At 41.5% G+C, this 11,711-nt stretch overlaps 1 protein-coding gene across 1 annotated transcript in view; it reads left to right on the forward strand.

Annotated features, from left to right (window-relative positions):
• The window catches only part of PRKCB (protein kinase C beta), a 148,068-nt gene that overhangs the window by 44,676 nt on the left and 91,681 nt on the right, over positions 1–11,711 (forward strand). Inside the window, exons 3-4 of the mRNA XM_055089748.1 lie at positions 4,509–4,665; positions 6,093–6,227. Coding sequence (XP_054945723.1) covers positions 4,509–4,665; positions 6,093–6,227 — 292 coding nt within the window. The remainder of the gene's footprint in view (positions 1–4,508; positions 4,666–6,092; positions 6,228–11,711) is intronic.

Raw genomic sequence — 11,711 nt, forward strand, 5'->3', positions numbered from 1 at the left:
CCACGCCGCGGAGCGGTTGGGCCCGTGAGCCGTGGCCGCTGAGCCTGCACGTCCGGAGCCTGTGCTCCGCAATGGGAGAGGCCACGGCAGTGAGAGGCCCGCGTACCGCAAAAAAAAAAAAAAAAAAAAAAAAAAAAGCATTATACTGTAATTGTCTATCTTCATCTTGCTGTTTTCTTCCAACATGTTAGTGCATGTAGATAGCCCCGTGTTATTGACATGTACGTAGTATTTCACAGTGTGAATATGCTGTAGATTATTTACCCCTTCCCTGTTGATGGGCGCTCAGATTATTTCCTACTTTTTGTCATTGCAAACATCCTCAAACATAACTTAATGTTGGTGGGTGTTGCTTTGAATAACTGTTCTGAGGACATGTAGTGAGGACAAATGAGGACTCGTGATGTTGAAGAAAGTACCTTCAAAAGGAGTTAATAAAGAGAAGCTCCTGGTTCACACAGTGTAGGATAATGGCTATAAAGCAACACAGTTATTCAGACTTTCCAATAGTTGGTTCAAAAAAAAACACTAGGAAAGTTCTTGGTGAAGAACGATTCTTAGGAAAATAGTTAACAGTAGTGCTATCTTTTACGGATTCAGCACTGTGTTAGGTAACTTGCACCAGAATGCAGAGGCCTCATTTGCTCTGAAGGCCCTTTGATGGAAACAGCCAGATCTTACCCCCCAGCCAGCTTCACTTCCAAGGCAAGCAATGTTCTCTTGATTGGGACACTTTTCTCCTGTGCACTTAGCAGACTTCCACCAGGGGGGAAGGTTGCTATTTCTGCTTTGTGTGAAGCATTTTGTACCATCTGGGCTGGCTGAATTTCAACAAAGATAGTAAAGAAACATTTATCAAGAAAAATCAAAGTCAGTCTCGCCAAGTGTGGTCTAGAGAGATTTGCTTTCTCGATACATATGCAGCTCTCTTGCTGCTGGGAAACATGACTGTACTTTGAAAAGCTTCAGGAAGGACAGGCCTTTGGATCTTAGCCTGCAGCTACTGTCAACTGCTCATGATACAGTGGCTCTAGGAGCCAGAGCTCTTGGAGATACGAATGCCAACAGTCCCAGAATCAATTCTGTTCCGTACCTTTCCACAGAAATTTTTGGCCCCTTTGGTAGAGGAGAGACCCAAAAGGACAGAAGTAGAAGAAAGGGTTCTATAAGGGTTGGGGGAAAGATGGAGTCATGCCTCAGTTAGGAATGTTTGGTTCAGGGGAAGTAGATGCCCAGGGAGAGGTCATTCTTAAACCATTAGTTATGAGATTGGCTCAAGAATACACCATACACTTGTCCTGCAAAGAGCACTCTGAAAGGGCTGTGAGGTTGCAAACTTACAATAGAGGAATGTCCTGGTGATTGTCCTGTGGTGTCAGTTCATAAGACAGGGGAGGGAGTGTGGTCTTTGAAGAAAGACGAGCTGTTTCCACTTGCATACGTGTTGCCAATCAACCAGACAGACAAGTCTCTTGCACTTCAGAGCGTCTCAAACCATGTTTTTATGCAGCTCCCTAGAGTGATAGATGTGTCATTCCAAGATCCCAGCCTAGAAACTGGCACGTGCTGTTTTCCTTGGAAGGCTCAATAAATGAAAGTAACAGTTGGAGACTGTATTCCATGGGGGAAATGAATGGGGATATTAAGAAATTATATCATCTAGGAAAGTTTTATCTAATGTGTGCTCTGTGGACCAGCAACATTAGCATCACCTGGGAACTTGTTAGAGAAACAAACGAGCAGGTGTCACTGCAGACTTACTGAATCAGAATCTATCTGTGGGAGTGGGTCCCAGGAATACGTGTCTCACAAGTCCTCCCGGTGACCCTTATCCACGCTAAGGGTTGAGAAGCATTCCTCTAGAAGGGTTCAAATGGAAGAGTCGGATGCATTATTCTCAAGAAGGAAAACCACAAGTGGTTCTGTTTAATATCAGTCTGTTTGGAAATGGTTAAGTCTTCATAATAAAAATAGACAAATGTGGCAAAAGGGGCACTGAATATGAATTTTAATAACAATGAAATAGCAATAATATAGCTAGCATTTTTTGACTATTCCCTAGGTGCCAGCTTCTGTGCTAAACATGTATATTCCTTGTCTCACTGTACTCTTATAATAACCCAATGAGGTATGTATTATCTCCATTTCACTGATCAAGAATTTGAGGTTTAAAAATGTGAAATACCTGCTAGGCAAGATGCAGACCCTGGCATCTTATAGCCCTGTATCCACTACGCTATATGACCTGGCTACTGTCTCATTAGAAATCAACTATACTTTGAATAAATTTGGTTTTATATATTCCTTGGGGACAGGATCAACATCTTATGTTGGCCCCCCCTGTCACCAGTACCTAGCAGAATGCCTGACACATTAGGGACCTGCTTATTGAGCTTAACCAAATCAAAGAGGAAAAATTATAGCTTTTGGCGCAAAAATGAGATACAACTTGCAAGCTGAGATGGAACGTGAATTCAACCTGTGGATAAATGGAAGAAAGGGCCATGTACTAGGGTGCAGAACGGTGTCAATGCAGAATAAGTGACAATTTGCATCCCGGGGTCCCTTGTCACTCCTCAGACAGGCCACCCAGCCCTTTCCTCATTTCATTTGTTCAGTCTCAACCCTTTACTAGCTATATGATTTTAGGCAAGTCAGCCTCCCCTGACTCCCATCCCTAGCAGTGGTTAGCTGCTTGCATGTAGGGAAATAAAGGGAAAATATTTGAATTTAACTAAGGCTGTGTTTGTCAGATAAAATGGAAAGAAAGAGGAGTAAGGGAGTTGAGAATAATTTCAGGGATTGATTATAATGCACCCAAAACTCTAAACTGGGGGTGAATGGAGTAAAGGCAAGAGGGAATGGGGAGAAAGAGAAAATATATTGTGCTCAATAGACTGATTGGTGATGAAAGGCCTGTAGCAGTGGGGTACGAGAGTTAATGAACTGGAAAGTGGGAAGGGGCATAAGATCGTGGGGTACATCAAACTGAGTTTAAGAAAGTAGTGTAATTGCTGGATGATAAGCACCAGGGAGGAGGTGATGCGGGTGGAAGCAAAGGTTGCAGGGAATGGGGGATGCTTTACCCCTACATTTCTGTTTCTGTTATCTTATTACACTTATGAAATACTTAGGAAAGATGTTGAATGATGGCTGTGGTAATGGGTATCTTTGTCTTATTCCTGACTTTAATGGGATTGCATTTATCATTAACTTTGGTGTCTATTATTTCAGATATCCTTTATCCTGTGAAGAAAATTTCCTGTTATTTCTAGCTAATTGCAATGATCCTATGGTTTTCTCCTTTGACCTGTAAATATGATGAATATTTTAATAATGGATTTCTAAGGTTGAACCATCTTTGCATTCCTGGTAGGAGTCATTATTTATTAGCCTTCTAGCAGATAGTTTGATTGAGTCTGCTAATACGTTACTTCCCTTGGCTGTCTACATTACTGGTTTTGAACTGACTCCTAATTAACTTCTTCCCATTTCTCCAGGTTGATGTCTTATTCTACCTTATCCTCCCTATTCCCAGTTGCATCTGCACTGCTGACCTCTGCTTCCTTTCCCCTCTCTAAGCCTCCTTTCCCCAGGGTGTTCTTGGTTGAGGGTGTAACCTAACGGTAATGCTGCTCTTTTTCTCTCTATGGGCTGTCTGGGTACTGGTTATGGGTGCTACATAGAAAATAGTTGCACTTTGGTTTAGAGGGCAACTCTTTGTCTTTTAGCTTTTTCTTTTTGAATTCAGGTAAAATGCATATAACATAAAATTAACCATTAACCATTTTAAAGTGTACAATTCAGTGGCATTTAGTACATTAACAGTGTTGTGCAACCATCATTTCTATCTAGTTCCAAGGAATTTTGTCACCTGTAAAGGAAACCCCATAACCATTAGGTAGTAACTCCCCATTCCACCTACCACCAGCCCCTGGGAGCCACTAGTCTGCTGTCTCTTTGGATTTACCTGTGCTGGATGTTTTATGTAAATGGAATCATAGAATATGTGACCTTTTGTGTCAGAGTCTACACATGTTCATAGCAGCACTATTCACAATAGCCAAAAGGTGGGAATGGCCCAAATATCGATCAGCTGTTGAATGGATAAACAAAATTTGATGTATACACACAAGCAGATATTATTCAGTCATAAATGAAGTTCAATGTGTATGAACCTTGAAAGCATTATGCTAGATGGAAGAAGCCAATCTTTCTTGTAGACTTTTTGGAAAATAAGATAAGAGAACTTACAGTTAATCTAGGGGGCAGAGTGGGGAGAACAGTATGAAAGTCAGAAATCAATTTTAAACCAATATAGAGCAGAGTCTACATCTTTTCAGTTTTATCTCACTTTGTACGCTTCTTAGCTGTTGATGTTAATAAATGAAAATTCCCATTAAGTAAGTGTGATGCCAATGATCTTTTCACAGGTTCTACAACCATCAGTAGCTAGTGCTTAAATATTCTGGGGCTATTAATGCTAAAACTGCTTTTTCTGTTTTTAGTAAGAGATGCTAAAAACCTTGTACCTATGGACCCTAATGGCTTGTCAGATCCTTACGTGAAACTGAAACTGATTCCTGATCCCAAGAGTGAGAGCAAGCAGAAGACCAAAACCATCAAGTGCTCCCTCAACCCTGAGTGGAACGAGACATTTAGATTGTAAGTTAAAACCATTGCAGGGCTTCCCTGGTGGTGCAGTGGTTGGGAGTCCGCCTGCCGATGCAGGGCACACGGGTTCGTGCCCCGGTCCGGGAGGATCCCACATGCCGCGGAGCGGCTGGGCCCGTGAGCCATGGCCGCTGGGCCTGCGCGTCCGGAGCCTGTGCTCCGCAGCGGGAGAGGCCACAAAAGTGAGAGGCCCGCGTACTGCAAAAAACAAAAACAAAAACAAAAAAACAACCATTGCAGCCCAGCCTGGGTGGTGCAGGTTGGGTTGTGGGGGCCACCTGAGGCTGGGGAGGTCCTCTCCCAGCTTCTCTTTCCTTCGCTCCTTCCCTGCCTTCCTCCTTCCTTCTTTCCTTTCCTTCCTCCCTCCATCTGCATTTTTGCATTGCAAGCCAAGTAAAAATTGGAATTTTTTTTTATACAGTGCTGAGAATGTCTCTGGTGTGGGAGAGTAGGTGGGATGGAAAATAGTGTGATGTGTTGCTAGGTGAAGGCAAGTTGTGGGAGAAGCTCTGGGTCTCGGCAAACATGGGGACATAACCCGTAGGGTGTGGGGGATGACCTCTCTCGGGCTGGGTGCGTGGATAATGCTGGGCCTGTAGCTTGCCGGGAGCGCTCTGCCAGCTGCCATGGAGGATTTTACCTGGCTAGTGCTGCAAGAATGTGGGTTCACTTCTTGATGCATCTGGGCCAACAAATATGACATATATCAGCCACTATTTATTGAGCATATACTATGTATAACGAGCACTGTATTAAGTGATCTAGCTTCGTTGGTCATTTCATCCCCATTTTACCAACGGGGCTTAAAGAGATGAAAGCACAGGCCAGTGTCCCACAACAAATGCAGGGTGGAGCAGGATTCAGCGACAGACAGTCTGACTTCAAGGGCCGTGGGCCAAAGGCATGATTCCTTGTGGTGCATCGTTCCTTCTTTCCCCTCTCAGGGCAAAACTGGGGGCCTGTCTCAGCCTCAGTCAAGGACATGCCCTAGAACAATTTCCCCTAGGCTGGCACCATCAAGACTCTTTCCTTCATACATTTCCTCAGCCTCATCCTCAACCCGCATGTGTGCAAACACTCACACAATTATATGATTGACATCTATAGTTCTTATAGTGACTGTGTCAATAGGATTTCCTGAACATCATGGATCCTATTAGGACATAAGGCAGTGGAAGTGGTTAGAACTGTCCCTGTCAGAGCTGGCCTAGGTCCTCCACCTGTTTAAACCACAGGCTGTAAAACAGGAAAAGCTCTACCTCCCTGGGGAGCTTGCCTGGGATGGAAACTGAATATGTTTCTTACAACAGCTTGTAATCCTTAAAAATGCCTACCTTCAGACTTTGTCCTCTTGTACATTTCATCTGCTTGAGAAATCACCATAACCTCCACCGACTTCTCTTTTTTTCTCCTTGCAGCCAGCTGAAAGAGTCGGACAAAGACAGAAGATTGTCTGTAGAGATTTGGGATTGGGATCTGACCAGCAGGAATGACTTCATGGGATCTTTGTCATTTGGGATTTCTGAGCTCCAGAAAGCTGGTGTTGATGGCTGGTAAGGGAAATTTCACTTTCAAAGCAATAGTACAGCTTGGTCCATCAAAATGTGGGAGCAAGTATGTTTCCCTTTCTCTCCCAAATGTGAAAGACTAAAGCAGAATCACAAAGTGAAAGCTGGTAGATTGGCTCTGCCTCATAGATAGTTTTATTTAGCCCTCATGCATAAAAAAAAAAAAAAAAAAGAAAGAAAGAAAAAAAAAGAAAGAAAAGAAAAAAGAATTAGTTGCCAATATTTTCAAAATCAGAAAATTTCCCATAAAAATCTGGACCTAGAGGGCAAAAATGAGGACAGTTGAATAGTTAATTCCCCCTTTAGACAGGATGTGGATTTTCTATTTGCCACAGTCCTCACCAGTCCCTATTGTTTTACATCTGCCCCACTTTACACAATTATATGGCTTGACAGGACCCATGGGCACTAAAAGGGCTCTCACACTTTACCCAGAAGATATGTGTAATCCACTGTCAGATTTTGACTCCTTAAGAAGATGCTTCTTCATTGGGACTGCTTACCAAGCCTGGTCGCAAAAGTGTTGGAAGGTTGCTGTCATGGTCAGCTGCAAAATCTCCTTTGTTCTGACGTTTTTGCTTTATTCCCTTCTAATGGCAAAAAATCCTTCCCCAATATTCCCATCAAAGAGGCTGGATAAGTCCACTTTGGCAACTGTTTCTTTCCCAGTTATCTGAGTAAAGGAGTCAGAAGAGATGGACCAAGCCTGGTCGCAAAAGTGTTGGAAGGTTGCTGTCATGGTCAGCTGCAAAATCTCCTTTGTTCTGACGTTTTTGCTTTATTCCCTTCTAATGGCAAAAAATCCTTCCCCAATATTCCCATCAAAGAGGCTGGATAAGTCCACTTTGGCAACTGTTTCTTTCCCAGTTATCTGAGTAAAGGAGAAGAGATGGCCCACCTTGGCACTAGAACTTTGGGAGAAGTAGTAATTAGGGGTGCTCCTATCTCTTTAAGAGAAATGGTCTCATTTCTGAATGGTCCCTGCTCAGGGCTTTTTCAGTTACAAGTGAAAGACAATCAAAATCAAACTGGTTTAGCAAGAAAGAGAATGGATCACTGGGCCCTCACATCCTTTCCATCTTCCTTCTTACAACTTCCTTGTCTCTCCGCCACATTTATTGTAGGCTTTTATTCAAATATATATTGAGTGTCCACTCCGTTCTAGTCACTAGAGATACAAAGTAGTAGAAAATAGTGTTTGATGCTGATGAATGCTATAGAAAAAAGTCAGCAAGAAACAGGGGTAGGGACTGCCAGGGGACGGTGACATTTTGGTTTAATAGCGTGCTCGGGAAGGGACTCTGAAGAGGTGACATACAGCCAAGACCTGATGGGGGTGAGAGAAAGGACCATGTGAAGATTTAGGGAGAAACTGTCCCACACAGAGAGAATTAACCTGTCCACTTTGGTTGCAGAATTGTAGGGACCTCTTGCCTAATCTATCCTTGTCCATGCTTCCATGTTCAGTCTTTCCAAGTCCTCTGGCTTCATGTAAAAAGTGACATGTTGTTGGATTTAAAAAAAAAAAAAAAGAAAAGAAAAGAAAAGAAAAGAAAAAAGAAAACGTCATTCTGAAAGTGTTTTCCTCTTTTCCAATAGGGAAGTGTTTTAACATGTTTGGTCTTAATTTTTCCATTTTTATCATGGTGTTTCTGTTTCTAAAGGTTTTATTTTTTTCCTTTGCTATTTCATTCTTTTCTTTTCTTCTGCCGCTGAACAGATTATCCTAAATCATTGTTACCTTAAAGTCATATTTCTTTAAGCTTTCTTTTGTTATTACTGATAGTCATGTTTCGGTCTTATCACACACACAAAATAACTAAAGCTTTGGAATCAGACTTCATGGGTTAGAATTTCTGTCCTACCACTTCCTAGCTGTGTACCCCAGGGCAAGTTACTTTACCTTTCTGTGCCTTCTTTCCTCATTTGGAGATAATAGTGGTATTTAAGTCATAGGATTGTTGTGACATTAAATTAGTTAATATAAGTGAAGTGCCCAGTGTCTGGTAAATAGTGAGCACTCAGTAAGTGTTAGTCATTATTATTAATTGAATAATTATTAGAAAAATATAAATAAGCAAACAGAATATTATCAGAATCCCATTGCCCAGAGATAATCACTATTGACCATTTTTAGAGATTTTTTCTGTGTGTGTGTGTATGAAACAAAAATGAAAACTTACTGTCCATACTGTTTGGCAGTGTGCATTTTTCACCTAACAATGCATTATGAACCCTTTTCCCTATCATTCAGTAATCTTAGGCAACATCATTTTTAGTAGCTTCATATAGTCCATTCTTATAGATCAGCCTCAATTTACATAATCATATTCTAATTATAAGATATGCAATGCTTACCTATATAAATAATTCTACAGTAAACATACTTATAGTGAAACCTTTGTGCATGGCTTTAATTATTTCCTAATAAATTCCTAAGCCTGGAATCAATGGCTTTGAGACCATATGCATTATTCAAGTATTTGCCATAATGTTCTGTAATTTTTTTCAGTCAGTTTACATTCTCACCAATGCTGTGTGAGGCTTTTCATTCCACCCACACTTGTCAACATCTGGTATTATAAATTTCAAAGATGATGCAAAGGCTACACATATTTTGTTACTAATTATACATATTTACATAATATGATACATGTTTTTATATATACTTTTCTTATTTTATAATATAAATATTTATTATTATACATACATTTGTTACTAATTATGTTGAATGTTTTCATTTGTATATTGCCTTTTTTTTGTATTTATAAGTGACTATTTCCGGTGTTTTGCCTATCATTTTCTTATTAATTTAGAAGAACTTTTTATGTAAGAAGGATAATACTATATCTTTAATGAAATATATGTGCAATATTCCCCTCTTTGATGTTGTAGGTTAATTTTGGTAATATGCATTTTTTTCTTAGTGGTATATAAAGCATTCCATTCAACTCTAATTAATATAATAAATATCAAGCCAACTGCCAGAAAAAGTTCTCTAGTTTGTCCACTGATTCACTAGTTGTTTTCTGAATTATCCATCCTAGTGTTCACTGTCTCCTATGGATTTTAAAATTTACTAATTATATTTTTCTTCTGAAAGTAGTCTTTCCTAAGCTCAGATTGTTGCCGCTTCCTAGATGCATCAACCTCTTGGATCTCATTGAAAATATGAGTTAGGTATTTTCTGGAATTTTCTCTCCTTTGGCACCAGTGCTATTTCATGGGAATCCGATTCCTCATCGTTTCTCTTTATTTTAATGAGTTTTCCACATTCCCTCCTTATAGAAGGGTGAACACAGAAATGTTGAGTGTCCCTGTTCTAATCTTTCATATCCAGATGAAGGGAGAAAGGAGCCTTTTGTATTTTTGGAGTTCTTCTTTGTTGGGTCGAGGGTCCTGGTCCTGTAGATATTTGGGAGAGGGCTACGGCTAGAGTCAGCTGCACAGAGGCAGCCCTACTGCCCCATGGAGGGGCATCTTCCCCCTGTTGGTTTTGTGCATTTCAAAGTCGGAACGGGTTCCTGCTCTTCTTTTCTAATGGGCACAGTTGTCCGTATTTGAAGGCCATAGTGACAGCGTACTGGCCACAGCAGACGTGAGGTGGTGGTGCCGTGTTCTAACCAACGCCCCAGGTGTTGACCTGTCCTATACTTGCTGAATATGGATCGGAATTTTTGACCCTCATCCAGTCCCTGCTGGTCTGTTCCAGCGTCGTTAGTGGGGTCCTGTTGAGGTTCCCACTGGCTGATCACAGCTGGTCAATCCCCTTTGGCGTGTATTTTCCAAAGTATGGGGCCCTAAATGGCTTAGATAGTACATGGTTGGGGCATCAGCCATATTGAATTGTACCCTGACAAAGCTATTCTTTTTTTTTTTTTTTTTTTTAAATTTAGTTTATTTATTTATTTATTTATTGGCCGCTCCATGCAGCATGCGGGATTTTAGTTCCCCGAGGGATCGAACCCGTGTCTCCTGCATTGGGAACGTGGAGTCTTAACCACCGGACCGCCAGGGAAGTCCCAAGACTATTCTTTTGTTGGTGTTGCTTCAGTTCTTGAGTTTACTGCAGAGAAAGTCTCAGAGGGCGCTGGTGTATCCTTAATACTCTTTAACCCTTGCTCCTTGCCGATCTCCCATTTTAATAAAAGGGGCAGGTATTAGTTTCAGAGCCTTTGGTAAGCAACACCATCTACTTGGCTTTGAGTAACTTTGATTTGCATATGCTTCATTTTTTACAGATACATACTTTCTGCTTGTAACAAGTGTTGTTGGCTTTCTTTACAAGGAAGAGATATAAAGTGACTTTTTAAAGTGAATTTATTATTTGAAAAGCTGATTTAATGAAAAGCATTGTCAAAAATAACATCCAGATTTAGCAAAATCCACAAAGGTGGAGGAATTTTGCCAAATACTGCTCCATGCTCTCTTACTAATACTTTAGTTTGCAGAACTTCCTGAAAGTCCCTGCTGTGTGTATAGCACCCTTCTTGATTTCCAGAAAAGTTACAGATGTTCTCTTATTTTTGTATTTATTTTGGTAATTTCTTTGGCAGTTTGGAAGATGAGCACTGAATATTAAATATGGAGGTGTCCAAGGCTCAAATTGTCATCTCTGCTATCTCTCTGGTTTTAGAAGCTGCCTAGGAAGATTTGTGAATAGAGAAAAAAATTGTGATGAAAATTGTAAATTCTGGTTAGAAAGTCTCTGAGAGTGAGGAGTTGGGGGTTCTTTTTCCCCCTGCTGACTCCAGTGCCTTTGGAATGTCCCTCTTCCTTCCTCACACTCATCTCAGTCTGACTAGATGGAAACATCTTTGTGGTCTAGAAACAAACTGAAACCATCTTGTTTATTACAGTGATATCAGTAACAATGATGGTGATGCCTTTTATTGAACACTTGCTAAATGCCAGGCACCAGGCTTATCATTTTACATGCATCATCACGTCTCAGCTTCACGGTCATCCTATGAAAAAGACTTTTATTCCTATTTATCGATGAGAAAAATCGAGGCTCAGAGGGCCTACCTAGCTTATTCAGTTATCCAAAGAGGCAAGGGAAGAGGTGAGATTTGGACCCAGGCATAGTTTGACTCCAGGGCCTGTGTACTTTCTCAGGAGCTTGACTACCGAGCACTTTGGGAAGGTTTCTGCCTAGATAAACGGCATCAGTGAGACAAGTCCAGAATCATCCAAGTGCTGGCATGGCCAGGTGGCAGCATGTTCCAGTGAAAGGGGATAGAAATGCTGGGACAGCGTGATAGGAATACGTTGACAGTGGGAGTTCCTCAACATTCTTTCAGAATCGGAAAGCACATAATAGGGCTTCCCTGGTGGCGCAGTGGTTGCGCGTCCGCCTGCCGATGCAGGGGAACCGGGTTCGCGCCCCGGTCCGGGAGGATCCCACATGCCGCGGAGCGGCTGGGCCCGTGAGTCATGGCCGCTGAGCCTGCGCGTCCGGAGCCTGTG

This window comes from Physeter macrocephalus, chromosome 14 (genome assembly GCF_002837175.3).
Source record: "Physeter macrocephalus isolate SW-GA chromosome 14, ASM283717v5, whole genome shotgun sequence".
Taxonomy (NCBI): domain Eukaryota; kingdom Metazoa; phylum Chordata; class Mammalia; order Artiodactyla; family Physeteridae; genus Physeter; species Physeter macrocephalus.